Source organism: Nanorana parkeri, unplaced genomic scaffold (genome assembly GCF_000935625.1).
Source record: "Nanorana parkeri isolate BGI_ZX_2015 unplaced genomic scaffold, ASM93562v1 scaffold120, whole genome shotgun sequence".
Taxonomy (NCBI): Eukaryota; Metazoa; Chordata; class Amphibia; order Anura; family Dicroglossidae; genus Nanorana; species Nanorana parkeri.
The window spans coordinates 1,517,018-1,536,065 of NW_017306388.1; the positions used below are offsets into that span (position 1 = coordinate 1,517,018).

The 19,048-nt window shown below is 42.3% G+C and overlaps 1 protein-coding gene across 1 annotated transcript in view; it reads right to left on the reverse strand.

The window, feature by feature from the left end:
- The window catches only part of SCUBE1 (signal peptide, CUB domain and EGF like domain containing 1), a 233,039-nt gene that overhangs the window by 183,908 nt on the left and 30,083 nt on the right, over positions 1-19,048 (reverse strand). The window contains exon 3 of the mRNA XM_018553435.1: positions 9,895-10,020. Within this exon, the coding sequence (XP_018408937.1) occupies positions 9,895-10,020 (126 nt within the window). The remainder of the gene's footprint in view (positions 1-9,894; positions 10,021-19,048) is intronic.

The window sequence follows — 19,048 nt, forward strand, 5'->3', positions numbered from 1 at the left end:
GTGAATTTGTTAAAAGGGGGGGGGGGGGAGGCTGGGTAATGGGGAGACACTGTCAACCTGTCCCCATTGTGCAAAGGGGCAGTGTCTCTTTAAGCCAGTGGCGGTCAACTCTTGTTATAGGGGCCTCAAGTGAAGCCCCTAACATCACCAAAGGGCCACACATAATATACAGTAGATGTAATGCTACAGAAAGTTGTCCGGCTGCAGATATGCAACAGAAGATGGCCAGAGAGTAGGGGCCTGCTACAAGAGATGGTCAGAGACTGTAGATATGCTATAGGATTTGTTGGAGACTGAGCACATACTTCAGGAAATAGACTCAAGACTACTAGAGATCACTGCTACTGCAGCCCCAATACAAACCAATGCTTTCCCATTAGTCCTCCCTACAACCCTCTTCAAAATTACTTGTGCCACATTTGACATTTCTCAGCAGGATGCATTATAAAATTACGATCACAGATCAGTAGAAAAAAAAAAAGGAAGGAGGAAAAGGATTGTCAACACAGCAAAAAAGATAGTGTCAAATAAATGAACCAAACCATGAAAAACTATTTAAAACCTAATCTAAAGAATATTTTTAATTTCACTTGTCCCGAGTAGGCAGCTAGGTAAGAAAAACAGACTACTGTCTGCAGGGGCCCTGATGGCTGTACGATAGGTGCCAAACAGCCACAGCAGGTTGTTCACCAGGACTTTAACCTGGACTCTGCAGGTTAGGTTGAGCAAAATTGTTGCAAAATAATGCAACTTTCTCAAATGCTTTGAAACTTAATTGTCTCCACGAATTATCATCGACTCATTAGACTTATCATAACAGTGTTTAGGAAAACAGTAGGAGGTTCTTCAGGTTCCATAACAAATTCTTCACAGTAGCAGCTGTCAAGTGACTAATGTTTTCAATAGAAAAGCATTCAGGTGTAAAAAACAGAAACTCGACGCAAGAAGTATATTAACTGACTGATCTACTAATGCATTCCGGGAAGAACTGCCACCATGCCCAAGGCAAACCTGTTAGCCAATTTTAATAATTAAAATCAGAAACCGCAAGATTCCTTATATTATCTTTGTTAGCCAGAAAACCCTCCACTGTGTGCCCTCCTAACACTAGTTTCACTTTTTTGGGGGTTTTTTTAGTCTGCATCCTTTTCTTTGACTTTTCCTGAGACTGTCCTGCAGATTACAATGTAATTGAACAATCCAGTCTGTTCTAGCAACCACCCAAGCCAGTGAATGGACAAGATAAAGAGCAGTAAAACCTGGATTAAATCATCATCTATTCTCTCCTCACATAAGGACAGCATTGTACAAATTTATAGAACACAGACTCAGAACGCTGCCCCACCTTCTCTCCGGATAAGTGAATTTAAAGCGGACCTTTACCCATATCTTTAAAAGAACAAACACAGCTTTAGGAAAGTTTAGTAATGACAATCTACAAAAACACATACTTCTAGATAATCGCCGGCTTTGTATTCTTTGCATACCTTATTTTTATTTTCTTCCCATTTCTTTTCTTCTGGCAGTGTCCATGTTTACTAATTGCACATTATTAGCTCTTCTATTATCCTGGATTACTGGCACATGTGACTAGGACATACGACCATGCACATCATCTCAGGGGAGGAAAATGCCTTTCCCTGAGATTACAGATGAGATTTCCCAGCAATGCTCTGTTGATGACAATACAATCCCAGTAGAGCTGCAGCTAACGATTATTTTCAAAATCGATTAGTTAGCCGATTATTAAGTTCGATTAATCGGTTAAATCGGATAAACAATAAAATACATTTTAAAAAATGGCTCCAGTGATGGACTACTAGTTTGTATTGAGATTGCAGTCCATCACAGGAGCAAGCTTGGAGCGGTGGAAGTAAAAAAGAAAAAAAATAGTGTGGTGTGCAATATAGTGAAATGGAAAGTGTAAAATTATACAGCAATGAATGGCATCGGCTATAGAGGACTACAAATCCCAGCAATAGTACATTATACAGCGCAATGCAGAATATCACCAGCTATAGAGGACTACAACAAATCCCAGCAATAGTACATTATAGCTGGCGGGATTCTGCATTGCGCTGTATAATGTACTGTTGCTGGATTTTGTAGTCCTCTATAGCTGGTGGTATTCTGCATTGCACCACTGTATAATGTATTACTGCTGGAATTTGTTGTACTCCTCTATAGCTGGTGGTATTCCGCATTGCGCTGTGTAATGCATTATTGCTGGGATTTGTAGTCCTCTATACAGCGCAGTGCAGAATATCACCAGCTATTTAGGAATACAACAAATGCCAGCAATACATTATACATACAGTGTACAATGTATTGCTGGGATGTGTATTCCCATGTATAATATACAGCACAATGTACCATCAGCTATCGAGGAATACAAATCCCACTATCCCAGCAATACATTATAGAGCACCATGTGGGGGGGAGTGCAGGCTTACCTGAGCAGTCTTCCAGCAACTTGCTTCTGAGATCGGACCTGTCTATTGGCGGCTGTCATCCCCCCACACCTGCTCCTCCTTACTACATCTCCCCGCGTCCCTTTGCCGATCGTGGATGTGGGTGGGCGGTGAGTGTGAGACGGGGAGGAGGTGCGGCGTGAAGAGCGTGGATGCTGGCGGGTCTGGCAGAGGCGAGTGAGGTGGGGAGGAGGTGCGGCGCGCAGCGTGTGTGGAGTCGTGAATGGGACCAACTGATCGGAAGCCGATAAATCGATTATTGAAAAAGTTGACAACTTTTTCAATAATCGATTATAATCGATTATGTCGATTAGTTGTTGCAGCCCTAAATCCCAGTGTGCATTGCTTTGGCAAACTGAAGTCATTTGCACGTTCAAAGCAGGAAGTGAATGCTCTGCAAGTGTAAGTATTTCAAAATCACAGCATTTTACACCTCACATGTCTATGGTAATATGAATCATCATACAAAGAGGGATGCATTGGTAGAATTTGATTTTTGAGTGTAAAGGTCCACTTTAAGTCTGCAGTTTTTTAACAGGGATGCTAATCACATTCCCTGATACTCAAATGACCATTAGAGGAAGAATTTACAAATCCATGCATGGAATACAGTAATTAAAGACCGTAAGCCATTAAAGGCTCTGCTATACTGCACAGTCCTGTAAATTTTACACTGCAAGCTAGCTGACTGGAGGAAAACGGAGTAATGACCTCATCAGAGCAGTGATGTTCCTTTATTTTGACCAAGCTGTAATGTTGAACTGCAGTCACCAAGCTAGATATGCTGTCTGGCTGGGGTGACTGCCTCTGGACTGGTTGGACAGAATTACAACTGTGTTTTTAGCGATCATCCCAAAATCAGTTTGCCAAATATCTAAAAAGAGTTACCTAAAGTGGACCTTTCAGTAACTTTGCAAGTTGATGCAATAGTTGTTTTCAGTCTGAAGCTGTCAACTACAGTATTTCCTCTCCACCACCAGATGTTGCCAGTCTCTCAGACTGAACGATGACCAGTCACTTTACATTCAACCCACTTCCTGTGAACCCAAGCTGTCATGAACCCGCCCCACAAAGTCTGGGCTTACAGCTCTTCTGGACTGAGCTGAACGTATATGTCATTAGGTCAGAACCACCCAGTCATGCATAGGAAGCAGAAAAATAACCCATGACATCAACCAGATTGGCCTCAATACTGTGGGGAAAAATGTGTGTATTTTTCCTAGGGGAGCTGGGGGAAACTAGAGGTCCACTTTAAAAAGCGGTCCTTAAGAGTAGTATTAAGCACTGCTTTTTTTTTAGGTAAATGCATTCCAGACAACAAATGAAACATGGCACAGTACAGTTTTTACTCTTTTTTTGGCAAAAAAAACAACATACCATGCTGTTCACTGCCACCAACTCCAGGTCCACAGTGGTGCTTCCTGAACTTGGAGTGCACATCCTAAGAGTTTTACATGCACAGTGCAATAGGGACTGTGCAGGCTCCAACTGTTGTAAATCGCTCACAGTGAGGAGAGGGGAAGTGGCTTGATGCCAGGATTGTCTCTATGGACGCAAGAAAAACATCTGTAGTGCCGCCAAAGAGCGTGCATGCGGGGGTGGCTCCATGTGACCCTTGAAGGGAAAGGTGCCACGCTAAGAGCAGACATCAGGACCAGCACCAAGGGACAACCTCATACAAGGAGCAGCAGAAAGAAGAAAAAAAGTTATTTCAATAACATCTAAAATAACACTGATTTTACCTAAGCTAGGATCAGTCTGCTGCAAGCAGGAGGGAGCATTTCCTCAGTCTCCTCGCCACCCACTGATCCAACTGCAACGTAGCAAATTTGTAGCAAGTCACAAAAGGTGAAAAGCTATATGCAGCAGGGGGTCTTAACTGTACACAGGCTCCTGGATTAACATGATTGTGTCATCTCTGAGCCAGTGTTCTGTCGAAAGAACCAATTGATCAAAACTTCAAAATTCATCACTTCCAGGAACTTGCCAGCAGATGATCTGGACGAACTGGCGTTGCCACACACACGACTGCAGAACAGAAAGACTAGAGGAGCTCTGTACAGCCGCCTTTTCACAATACTCGTCCAGTCCTCCAACAGCTGTCAGTGCGCATGCGCACTCACAGGTGTTAGAGAACTCGACAAGTGAGTTGTTAATGCTCTATGCTGTGCTATAGAAATCCCCCTGTTTTAGTGTAATGCTGTCGGGGCATGCGCGCTAACACCAACCCATCAAAATCTCCTGCTGGCAAGTTACCGGAAGTGACGTAGTTGGAGGTTTCGATGAATTAGCTTTTTCGGCAGAACATCAGCATCTCAGTCCAATAAGTAGATGCTGACCTTGGATGATACCTTTACAAACATGGTGCTGTCCTAGAGAGAGAAGCAGATGAACTAATTGTCAGGGTGGGCATTGTGATCTCTGTAAGGGATAATAATAACTGGAAATGTTACATTGACATATTACCTAACTTGTATGCTTGTCATAAATAAATATATCTCATAGGTCCAATATAATGACTTCTAAAATATAAATACAACATTCAGACTTCCTGCTCTGTCCCTGTTGTTCGTTAGGAGTGAAAAGGCTTATATTTAAATTTACTGAAGCCCATTGACTACAGGACTAATTATGAACAGTTTATGATATTACAATACGGTCCATTGATGTGACCTCTATGAAGGCAGTAAATGTGTCACCACCAATCGAGGCAGCAGACAAACACACAAGACTCAGGACATAATTTTTTTTACTTTTGGCACCAAAACAGCAGCAGTAGCGAAGTCTGATTTATCAGCACATGATGCACAGTTACCAAAAAATGCACAAAGACATCGTTTTGAGACTCACTGCCCATTAATAAGCAACCACCGTAGAATTGTACGTCCTGTAGCATCATTCGTATCAGAACCATCTTTATGTCAAAGACTTAACACGGCCTGTCCTCTGCAAAAAGCCCGGCATAATCAAGGAAATTCATATTTACACGTATCGACAGAGAAGGCTTGTTTCGGCAAGAAATGGAACTTAGTGGCGTCTGTCAAAAAACCAATAAAATGGGATCTAGAAAAACATGACTGGGTTGTAAAGGGCCATTTTCAGAGGTAGGCAAGCAAGAAGGAATTTTAGCCATGCTGAGCAAATAAAACTCAGAAATGAGGAAAATCATATTTCACATATAAAACGGGTAGCATGGGATAGTTCACACCTTCAAATGCTGTAATTCCACACAGTTTACACAGTTTAAATGTTTAACCTTTAAAATTATTTTTAAAGTAGATCAGCCAGTCTTGTGAACCAAGTATATATCACCAGCACACCGATGTAAAATCTTCAACGAGTGGTAAATTTTATTGAACACACATCTCGTTACAAAACAACATTTCGGGCCACTCAGGGTCCCTTCATCAGGCATGACTATTGACGGGACCCTGGTGTGCTGGTGTCCCAGGAATATAATTTTACTAATTGTATTTGAAGTGGTGCCATCCAATATCACTGCAGCACCCACCTTAAAAAGGGACATACCAGTAAGGAGAGCGGTGGGGACCTCTGAGTCTTGTGAACCAGGCAACCCAGTCAGACTATGAAGACCTCCTTTTTTTTTGCTGCAATTCTGCAATACAGCTCGGTCACTGATCCACCAAAGCCTGCTGGTTAGACAACGAAGGGTCATCAACACTGAGGAGCCATTAATCTGAAAACCTTGTTCTGTCCTGGTGGACTGGTGGTGCTTTAACCCTTCTCCAAATTTTTCAAATTTAAAACAACAATGAGTTCATATGTTGGTCAGCCACAGGAATCAAAGTGAAAAGCAACCAATCAAATGTTCTCTTTCAGATTCCAGTCTTTTCTTACATTACTAAAGCTTACACAGAAAACACATAGTAAAATTCTGCAGATAATAAACATAAAAAGGTACCTGTACTCACCCAAACAATTGTGTCCATCATGTGCCAGCATAAATCCATCATAACATGTGCACCTATAATTCCCCGGTATATTAATACATTCATGAACACATCCGCCATTGTAGTCATTGTCACATTCATCGATATCTGTAATGAAAAACAGAAAGCATAAACATAAAGGTCCCGTGGATATTCAGAACAGATCACAAACACAGGAATGGCAAAAGGTGACAGACAATTTTTGAATGTTAGCCGTAAAATCCATTTTTGGAGTACATCACGGGACACAGGGAAAAAAAATCTTCAATGGATGGGTTATGCAGCTACCCTCAGGTGACTGGACCCCAGTAAATCAATCAAAGCTGTAAGAACAGCCCTATATACCCCATATACGCCCACCCTGCTTCAGTTTGGTAGCAAGCAGTACAAGAGTGGATCACAGAAACATGAAGGGAGGTGTCTTGTGATGTACTCCACGAAGTGTATTTTACAGGTAAGAACAAAATCCTGTTTTCTTGACTGTACATCACAGGACACAGGTAGTTAAAAGATCAACGGATGGGACATCCAAATGCAGTCCAACACGGGGCAGGCAGTGCAGCAACAATTCCTCATTGGCCTGGGAAAACAGTTAACCCAACAGGAAACCATAACAGAAGGAGCCCACAATCAAAAGGCCATCTGAAGAACCCTGCAGCCAAAGCTAGCAACCTCAGAGGCCTGAACATTCACTTGGTAAAACTAGTTATTTGCCAGCCTTGCAAATTTAGGAAACCTAAGACGGTTGCTAGAAGGCCCATGAAGTACTAATGCTGATAGTAGAGTAAGGTCTAAAACAGAAAGTGGGGCTTTCCCCTTCACATCATATGCCTGAGTGATAGCTTGCTGAATCCACCTAGCGACAGTGGAACAAGAAGATGGCTGCCCTATCTATTGGGACACTCAGGATTGACGAAGAGGGAGTCAGGATTGCGGATGGAAGCTGTAGCAAAGAGGTAAACTCAAACAACCTGAACCGCATCCAAAACAGAGAGAAATGTATTTACAATGACTTGATGGAGGACATTGGTATCTATGAGAGGTTCAGAAGGCGGCTTCTGCCGCACTAACAGAACTAGGTTAAGGACCTGCCCCAGCCTGTGTGTGGGAAGTGAAAGGAGAAGCAGCACAGTGAGGAGCTAATTTTTCTGTTAGTCTGCTTCTTGTCAGCATATCAACTGACTGGCTACTTTTACTGCTTCTCCCTGTCCAGTCTGAGCTTTGCTATACAGAGACTGCAAGAGGAAAATACCAGGTCAAATGTAGGTACTTACACTGCTTGCACTTATAAAGTCTGAGTAAAATAAGAGCTGAGTTTGGGCAAAGACAGACATAGAGATCTCAGCGAAAGATGAGACAATTGACTGTCCTTTTCGGTCATCACATACATGGCTAGAATTTAATTCCTTTTCCTCCTTAATAAAAACAAAAGAGCACTTCTGCTTTCTCTGGAGCACTTCTGTCATTCTGCATGAATGTCAACTTAAAGTGAAGCCACCCTAACCTGATATTCTAGGTTTTGGTAGATGCTGGAGGGTAAAACCACTTGACAGTTTCGTATCTCTCTGCAAGTCTATAGCTGCCATTTGTATCTGTTCTGATTAAGTTGGGTTTTGTAAGGAAGGGAGGAGTTCTGAGTATTGACCATCTGCACAGTATAACAGATCAAGTGTAAATTCTGAACCTTTTCTAAAGCCTTATTCAGACAAAAAATATGCCACATTGTTTTTCTTGAGGTGTGTGCCCTTTGAAAATAGAGCACCTTACTATTGCAGAACCCACGAAGCATATTAATGAGGCTACGGACAGCTCACAGATCCACTACTGAATTCTGCAACTCGCAAACTGGAGCCATTTGCGAGTTTCCATTGAATGTGGAAAGATAATGCAAGTCAGAAATCATCTTAGCATGTAATGCCCCTGTCCATGGTACTGATAGAGGAGATGGTACTGTGCGACTATGTCCAACTTCACCACACTGGGCCATACACAGTGAAGTGTTTGAAAAAGAGGCAGCCAATCAAATTTTACCCTTCTGGTTTCTAAAGCAAGCTAAAAAGAAAAAGAAAATGATGAAACAAAAGCTGAAGTAGTTTACTAAGGTGAAGAACAGTTTGCCAATGACCATCAGATGTTTTTCCAAAGGCATGTACTGGTCTTTTACTTTGTACTCTGATTTTCTACAATGTTTTGCTCAGCATGTCTAAGAGATTGACTTTTTATGTACTTTAAAATTAACCTAGACCTAAATTTTAATACAGAGCTATACTGACAGGCTTGCTTGCATGAATAAACAACAAGCAACAGGCAGGATGGTCAGCCCCTTCAGCAGATATCATGTGATCGAAAGTCCAGGCTTCTGGTTATGTGACCTTAACTGGAGCACATTTTATGTATACTTTAATGTGTAGACTATGAAATGGAATCATGTACACAAACATCATCATTCTTAAATACTCTATGGGCAAAACTTTGTAGACACCTGACCATCACACCTATAAGAGTTGGTTGGACATCCAAACCCAAAACTATGGACAATAATATGGAGTTAGCCCCCTTTTTGACTAAAACAGCCTTCACTCTACTAGGAAGGCTTTTTACAGATATTGGAGTGTCCGTGGAAATGGGAGCCCATTCAGCCAAAAGAGCATACGAGAGGTCCAGTCCTGATGCTTGATGAGACCTGGCTCACAAGCAGTGTTCCAATTCATCCAAAAAGTATTCAGCTGGGTTGATGTCAGTGCTCTGTGCAGGCCACTCGAGTTCCTTCACACTAAAGTTTATGGACCTGGCTTTGTGTGCACAAGGGTACAGTTGTGATGGAACAGACAAGATCCTCCTCCAAACTGTGGCATACAATTGTATAAAATGTATTTGCAAACTAAAAAATTTTATTGAACACACATCTCGTTACAAAACAACATTTCGGGCCACTCAGGGTCCCTTCATCAGGCATGACTATTGACGGGACCCTGGTGTGCTGGTGTCCCAGGAATATAATTTTACTAATTGTATTTGAAGTGGTGCCATCCAATATCACTGCAGCACCCACCTTAAAAAGGGACATACCAGTAAGGAGAGCGGTGGGGACCTCTGAGTCTTGTGAACCAGGCAACCCAGTCAGACTATGAAGACCTCCTTTTTTTTTGCTGCAATTCTGCAATACAGCTCGGTCACTGATCCACCAAAGCCTGCTGGTTAGACAACGAAGGGTCATCAACACTGAGGAGCCATTAATCTGAAAACCTTGTTCTGTCCTGGTGGACTGGTGGTGCTTTAACCCTTCTCCAAATTTTTCAAATTTAAAACAACAATGAGTTCATATGTTGGTCAGCCACAGGAATCAAAGTGAAAAGCAACCAATCAAATGTTCTCTTTCAGATTCCAGTCTTTTCTTACATTACTAAAGCTTACACAGAAAACACATAGTAAAATTCTGCAGATAATAAACATAAAAAGGTACCTGTACTCACCCAAACAATTGTGTCCATCATGTGCCAGCATAAATCCATCATAACATGTGCACCTATAATTCCCCGGTATATTAATACATTCATGAACACATCCGCCATTGTAGTCATTGTCACATTCATCGATATCTGTAATGAAAAACAGAAAGCATAAACATAAAGGTCCCGTGGATATTCAGAACAGATCACAAACACAGGAATGGCAAAAGGTGACAGACAATTTTTGAATGTTAGCCGTAAAATCCATTTTTGGAGTACATCACGGGACACAGGGAAAAAAAATCTTCAATGGATGGGTTATGCAGCTACCCTCAGGTGACTGGACCCCAGTAAATCAATCAAAGCTGTAAGAACAGCCCTATATACCCCATATACGCCCACCCTGCTTCAGTTTGGTAGCAAGCAGTACAAGAGTGGATCACAGAAACATGAAGGGAGGTGTCTTGTGATGTACTCCACGAAGTGTATTTTACAGGTAAGAACAAAATCCTGTTTTCTTGACTGTACATCACAGGACACAGGTAGTTAAAAGATCAACGGATGGGACATCCAAATGCAGTCCAACACGGGGCAGGCAGTGCAGCAACAATTCCTCATTGGCCTGGGAAAACAGTTAACCCAACAGGAAACCATAACAGAAGGAGCCCACAATCAAAAGGCCATCTGAAGAACCCTGCAGCCAAAGCTAGCAACCTCAGAGGCCTGAACATTCACTTGGTAAAACTAGTTATTTGCCAGCCTTGCAAATTTAGGAAACCTAAGACGGTTGCTAGAAGGCCCATGAAGTACTAATGCTGATAGTAGAGTAAGGTCTAAAACAGAAAGTGGGGCTTTCCCCTTCACATCATATGCCTGAGTGATAGCTTGCTGAATCCACCTAGCGACAGTGGAACAAGAAGATGGCTGCCCTATCTATTGGGACACTCAGGATTGACGAAGAGGGAGTCAGGATTGCGGATGGAAGCTGTAGCAAAGAGGTAAACTCAAACAACCTGAACCGCATCCAAAACAGAGAGAAATGTATTTACAATGACTTGATGGAGGACATTGGTATCTATGAGAGGTTCAGAAGGCGGCTTCTGCCGCACTAACAGAACTAGGTTAAGGACCTGCCCCAGCCTGTGTGTGGGAAGTGAAAGGAGAAGCAGCACAGTGAGGAGCTAATTTTTCTGTTAGTCTGCTTCTTGTCAGCATATCAACTGACTGGCTACTTTTACTGCTTCTCCCTGTCCAGTCTGAGCTTTGCTATACAGAGACTGCAAGAGGAAAATACCAGGTCAAATGTAGGTACTTACACTGCTTGCACTTATAAAGTCTGAGTAAAATAAGAGCTGAGTTTGGGCAAAGACAGACATAGAGATCTCAGCGAAAGATGAGACAATTGACTGTCCTTTTCGGTCATCACATACATGGCTAGAATTTAATTCCTTTTCCTCCTTAATAAAAACAAAAGAGCACTTCTGCTTTCTCTGGAGCACTTCTGTCATTCTGCATGAATGTCAACTTAAAGTGAAGCCACCCTAACCTGATATTCTAGGTTTTGGTAGATGCTGGAGGGTAAAACCACTTGACAGTTTCGTATCTCTCTGCAAGTCTATAGCTGCCATTTGTATCTGTTCTGATTAAGTTGGGTTTTGTAAGGAAGGGAGGAGTTCTGAGTATTGACCATCTGCACAGTATAACAGATCAAGTGTAAATTCTGAACCTTTTCTAAAGCCTTATTCAGACAAAAAATATGCCACATTGTTTTTCTTGAGGTGTGTGCCCTTTGAAAATAGAGCACCTTACTATTGCAGAACCCACGAAGCATATTAATGAGGCTACGGACAGCTCACAGATCCACTACTGAATTCTGCAACTCGCAAACTGGAGCCATTTGCGAGTTTCCATTGAATGTGGAAAGATAATGCAAGTCAGAAATCATCTTAGCATGTAATGCCCCTGTCCATGGTACTGATAGAGGAGATGGTACTGTGCGACTATGTCCAACTTCACCACACTGGGCCATACACAGTGAAGTGTTTGAAAAAGAGGCAGCCAATCAAATTTTACCCTTCTGGTTTCTAAAGCAAGCTAAAAAGAAAAAGAAAATGATGAAACAAAAGCTGAAGTAGTTTACTAAGGTGAAGAACAGTTTGCCAATGACCATCAGATGTTTTTCCAAAGGCATGTACTGGTCTTTTACTTTGTACTCTGATTTTCTACAATGTTTTGCTCAGCATGTCTAAGAGATTGACTTTTTATGTACTTTAAAATTAACCTAGACCTAAATTTTAATACAGAGCTATACTGACAGGCTTGCTTGCATGAATAAACAACAAGCAACAGGCAGGATGGTCAGCCCCTTCAGCAGATATCATGTGATCGAAAGTCCAGGCTTCTGGTTATGTGACCTTAACTGGAGCACATTTTATGTATACTTTAATGTGTAGACTATGAAATGGAATCATGTACACAAACATCATCATTCTTAAATACTCTATGGGCAAAACTTTGTAGACACCTGACCATCACACCTATAAGAGTTGGTTGGACATCCAAACCCAAAACTATGGACAATAATATGGAGTTAGCCCCCTTTTTGACTAAAACAGCCTTCACTCTACTAGGAAGGCTTTTTACAGATATTGGAGTGTCCGTGGAAATGGGAGCCCATTCAGCCAAAAGAGCATACGAGAGGTCCAGTCCTGATGCTTGATGAGACCTGGCTCACAAGCAGTGTTCCAATTCATCCAAAAAGTATTCAGCTGGGTTGATGTCAGTGCTCTGTGCAGGCCACTCGAGTTCCTTCACACTAAAGTTTATGGACCTGGCTTTGTGTGCACAAGGGTACAGTTGTGATGGAACAGACAAGATCCTCCTCCAAACTGTGGCATACAATTGTATAAAATGTATTTGCAAACTAAAGAAGCAACAATATCCTTCACTGGAAACTAGGGATGCACCGATACCTGTATTCCGGTACGGAGTACGAGTACCGATATTTTTTTTTCCAGTACTCGCCTATACTGAGTACCGGATGTCCCATTCAGGAACCAGACGGTGTGTAATGACTCGCCACCAGGCTTCCTGATTAGCCGGGAAGTCGGGCAGCATGTAAAGACTTGCCACCCGGTTTCCCGATTAGCAAGGAAGCCGTCTCCATGCTTCTCGTCACTTTATGACAAGAAAGCATGGAGCAGGCTTACTAGCCAATCATGGAAGCCGGGCTCCATGTAATGACGCGGTGCCCGGCTTCCTGATTGGCCGGGAAGCCGGCTCCATGCTCTCTCGTCATGAGGTGACATGGGAGCATAAAGCCGGCTTCCTGGCCAATCAGGAAGCCGGGCACCGCGTCATTACACCGTGCCCAGCTTTCTGATTGGCCAGCTTCCCAACCAATCAGGAAGCCGGGCAGCGTGCCATCCTGATTGGCCGGGAAGCCGGCTACATGCTCTCTGGTCACAAGTGACGAGGGAGCATGGAACCGGCTTCCTGATACAGAAAGTATCAGGCTAGGCATCAGAGTATTTGGGTGAGTAAGAGTACTCGCCCAAATACTCGGTATCGGCACCGATACTAGTATCAGTATCGGTGCATCCCTACTGGAAACACTTGAACTCAGTTTGGAGGGATATCCACATACTTTTGGTGATATAGTAGGTTTGATGGTCAGGAGTCAACAAACATTCAGAAATATAGTGTAGAATTACCATGTGTATGTACATAAATACCACAAATATATACATAGCCAAAGACATCCCTCAAATTTATTGTGGGAAGGTGTTTGTAATTTGTAGCATTAACAACACCCTTCACTGCAAAGACAGTTTAGGAAACAGTTTGAAGAAGGTCCTTTACTGTTCCAGCATGACTGTGCACCAAGCCAGCTTCATAACGACATTTATGCCTTTATTGCCTTTAGTATCGAGGAACTCAAGTGGCCTGCACAGAGCCCTGACTTCAACCCTACTGAAGACCTTTGGGATGAATACATACAAAGACATTAAGACAACTTTGAACCTCATGTTAAGTTTGGGAAGGCCCTTTTCTGTTCCATCATGACTGGACGTCAAGCCAGCTCCATAAAGACATGGTTTCATGAGTTTGGTGTTGAGGAACTCAAGTGGCCTGCACAGAGTCCTGACCTCAACTCTACTAAAGGCCTTTGGGATGAACTGGAATGCCGACTGCAAGCCAAGACAGGCTTTAAAAAAGGTCAAAATATTCCAGTGATAAGGCTGAACCCTCTATGGTTGTTTTTGGATACGCTTAGTGAAAAGTTACAAATGCAATATATTTTATCTAATTTATTTATCATCTAAAATAAGAACAACTTGCAGTAAAAGACAGTGATAACTTGTAAGGCATGCACATTCAGTGCTAGTTCAGAAGTTTGTTTTTCTAACACTGTGAATGAACTAGAAAATTCCTTGTTCTGTGCCAACCATCCCTGGCACTGCACAGCTACTCATAAAACTTATTTTACCGAGTGTAACCCAAAAAAAAAAAGTGTTAATCTGTTTTCATAAAAATAAAGAATTTGTGGCTGCTGGTATAGCTGAATATGGTGCCTCTCTGTCAACGCCATGAGAAAAAAAGACCAAACAGCACATTATAACACATTAAGTAAACCTTACGAAACAGCACCATTTGGTAAGGTTTACTTTCTACAGAATTTGGCTTATCTGAGATGATCTGTGAAGGATACTGATTTATTAAATTTGTGACATGTTTTAAAAAATGCAAGATGCCTATCCCAATACCGGAACTTCCAGTATCAAGAAGCCAGATGGCGACTAATTGCACGCTGCCCGGCTTCCCGATTGGCCGGGAAGCTGGCTCCATGCCTCCTCGTCACCACAGAGCATGGATCTTGTTTCCCGGCCTATCAGGAAGTCTGGGGGGCGGTAATGATTCGCGTCACCTGCGCTCTGATTAGTCGGGAAACTGGCCAATCAGGAAGTCATTACCCACCCCCAGACTTCCTGATTGACCAGAAAGCCGGCTCTATGCTTCCTCATTACCTGGTATCGAGGGAGCATGGAGACGGCTTCTCGGCTATCACACACCGCCCAGCTTCCCAGCTAATCAGGAAGCCAGGTGGCGAGTCATTACACGCCACCCGGCTTCCTTAATGGGACTTTCAGTATCATAAAAAAAATATATCGGTACTCTATACCAAAAAAACGGTATTGGTCCATCCCTAGTTACAGCAGTAAAAAGTTAACTATAAACTGCTCTAATATTTCAAAATGTACATGTGCCACCCCATCAGCACCCCACCATTTGACAAAAGTCTTTTTTTTTATCGACTTTTGACGAAGGAGCTGGTCTGACTGCAGCGAATCAGCTCCAGTCACTGATCAGGTATTCTGAAAGCAGCATGCTGTGGTGTCCTGCATCAGCACACTTGCTGTGCACATTACGAGGTGTTCCTGCACTCCCTGCTAATTTTTTTTTTTAGTTATAAAATGAACGGATTGAGAACTGCGGAAACACACAAAAGGTGGGCAGAAACACTCAATACCCATGTTAGATGTACAAGAACAGAGCCAGGAACTATGTCAGGGAGAGCTGACTGTTGGGGCATCCAAGACATAAGAAGCCAGGTGCCGACTCATCCTACCATGCACCATTATAACAAAAACAAAATTTTTGTATGGAGGGCTCCTTTAAGGCTCCATTCACACCTATATTTTTAGGTGCGATAAGGGATTCCTGCTTCAGGAACTTGCAATGTCCTGAACTTGCAACTGTTGTCACCTGGTGCAGCTTGTGAAACAGCAGATTAGGAATTCCTACTCCAAGAAATCACAAGCTCCTGACGCAGAAATCCCTAATCGCACCTAAAAATATAGGTGTGAATAGAGTGCAACTAGACCTACCTGTCAGGACCACCGAACCTATGAGTTGGTAAGCCCACAGCTGGAGGACCATAGGCGTGCATACCCCCGTGCCATGCTAATTCTAGTCTGTATGCTCTTCAGCAGTGCTGACTTCAAAACGTAAATTGGAAAGGCCAATATTCAATGAAAAACTGAATTCCAGGGAAAGAGTTAAACAGATGAAATACATATATAAAAGCAGTTTTACTTGCCAAAAGGATTTGTATTTGTGTCCACACAATCCTGAGATTTACACAGACCTGCCACCGATTTTGCTGAAGTAGAAGTATACTCTTTCTACTCCCAACCTGATTGGATAGTGAAGAAACAGAAATAGACCAATGAAGCCACCTTTCTGCTCACTCCTGTTATCAGCAAGATACTTGTCAGCACATTTGCATACAGCACACCTGGATGGCTCCCTGTCCTGCTCAATCCTCTCCCAGTCTGCATGCTGCTGAATAGAGGAGTGCAAGAGGCCAGAACAAAGTTGAATTCAGGTACTAAAGCTATCTGAATTGAAAAAAAATACATTTTTATGGATGGAGTCCAGCTTTCAGAGCAATATTCAGGTAAATGAATAAGCCCAAGCCAGGACTGGTTCTCTTTAAAGCTTAACTCCAGACAAAAATAAAGACAAAAATTAATGCTGCTCAGTATTCATAAATACATATTTATTTTTTACATGCAAGTAGCTGATAGTGTAGTCTCTAGCAGACCACGGAATAGCAGTGCTCACGCTGAGTGAGAGAAAAGCAGCACATGGAGCCAGTAAGCCAATAGGAGTAGAGAACAGAGTGAAAGAAGAGCTCATCATCCTGCTGATTCTACTTACACTGTCCAGTCACAGGCTGGAGGGGTTACAAGACCTGTCAGTGTAACTGAACTACAGGAGAGTTGGGCTTTAAAAATATAACTTGCTGTAATTTATTGGGGGAACATTTTTTTTGATTTTGTGGTTCAGTAGGTGAGCATTTCCTTTTAGAGCTTAGCGGAGAGTAAAGCGGAGAGGAGCTGTCCTTTAAATGAAGAGAAGTACTTCCTATGGAGAGGTTTTTGGTGCCGCCACAACCAATTATTTCACTTTTTACTCTCCACTAAGCTTTAAAGTCAAAGCAGGTCTCCTGCCCTGCCAAACAGGGCTGTGTTGTGTGACAGAACTGGGTATATCTCAGGACTGGATGGACCTAAATACAAATCTTTTGACAGCTAGAACAGCTCCCTTGTATGGTTTCATCTGCATATTTAGCCGTTTGCCGGCAGTCTAGCTTTAAATAGAGCTGCAATGATTCCAGAAAAACAGTAGAAACAACTAAAGATTTATTTGTGGGTGGCTGAAGTTACTGTATAAAACATTTTTTTTTTTTTAAGTATTTCTGCAACAAAGCAGCAGCACATAATGGACATTTTTATTTTTACAGCTTCCAACACAAAAATAGTGTTTGGTATTAAACTGGCAGCTCAGCCGATCCTGGCGGTTCCAATTAAGTGTGGCTGGTCTGCCCATTAGGAAACGGCGAGACCACAATTACAACCACAATCTCCACACTGTCTGGTGAATCAGTTACCCTTGTGGGTCCCCCACCCAACCTGATTTATATCCTGACTTACCAAGGGTTTCAAACTCCACATTGACCTGAATAGCCGCTGTGCTATTTAAGAGTAGAGAAAACAACGTTGTGCAATTATGGTTACACAATACGCCCGGGATCTGCCAAATAATAGATTTTTAAGTATCTGAAAGCATTGGAATTTGTAGCGAAATGAGGATCAACTACTCAACACAAAAGGCTGGGGTTTTTGTGGGCACCGGCCCTCAGGATGATTTGTTCCTTGCGCTGTCCTTTAAATGAAGAGAAGTACTTCCTATGGAGAGGTTTTTGGTGCCGCCACATCCAATTATTTCACTTTTTACTCTCCGCTAAGCTCTAAAAGGAAAGCAGACTCTGGAATGCTCACCTACTGAACCACAAAAATCAACATTTTTTTCCCCAATAAATCACAGCAAGTTTTATTTAGAGTCCAATTCTACCGTTTTAACAAAACTGATAAGCTATAAAAGACCATTTTTCTAACCAGAACTCTAGACAACCCCACTTTAGGTCTGCGCTAAGTATATTGGCCAACAAATGTGAGCACCTGACCAACTAATCAATAGGAGCTTAATGAGCATCCCTTTCCAAAGGGCATTATTATGGAGTTGCCCACAACCCCCAATTAATGGCTACAAAATTCTCCACTCTTCTGGGAAAGACCTCTTCAATATTTTGGAGTATGTCTGTAGGGGTTTTTACCCAACTAGTCAAAAGAGCATTTGTGAGATCAGATACTGATGTTGGAGGAGAAGTCTTGGCTCACGAGCGGTGTTCCAATTCATCCCAAATGAGCTTGGTAAAGTTGAGGTCAAAGCTCTGTGAAGACCATTTAAGTTTCTCCACAACAAACTCATTAAACCATGTCTTGATGTTATTGGCTTTGTGCACTGTTGCCACAATGTTGGAAGGACACAATTATTTAAAATATCCTGGTATGCTGCAACATTAACAGTAAGCCACTGGAAATGTCTAAATACAAAACATATGGAGGGGTCATGTGGGCCATGTAGTACTTCCACCCTCTGTGTACTGAATCACCTTCAAAAGCAGGCTTGATTCATGGCTACAAAAACAATTGGCTCCACTGAATTTAGCACTGACACGTCAATACATCAGTCTGCCTCTATGTAAGACAGCAAGATACCTGCAGTAGGCAGGTCTAGAAGTAGTTCTCCTGTATTAAAAACAGGTAAGACAAAAGGGTTTTGCAGATCACCAAAGTACCGATAAAAGGAAATTGGGTGGATTAGTAGAAAGCCCCCAAAAAAGTAAGCAGTGTTCCTGTAATCATTTCATTGTTTAATTGTGACTGGAGCATACCTCTAATGACAAGGAGTTACCCCTTTAAAACTGAGCATCCTGGCTGTCAGCAGGTTCAATATCTGGATGCCAAAGTCACTAGTGATTTTCATCCTGTTCCTTCCCTAAAGACTTTCTCTGGATCTCCAGCTATTTGTATTGGGCAACTGCATGTATCACTGCAGCCTACAGCCCAGAGTTTTCATGTACAGTGTGCTCACAAAGATGCAGGACTGATTCGGGAAAATTATTTACCTTGCTATGCCCTACTAAATACTTTCTTCCCTTTTCTAATGTTGTTCATCATTTTAGATAATACCTAAAGTTGAATGAATTGTAATAGTTTATTTATATATCGCTGACAATTTTACGCAGCACTTTATACAGTACACATGC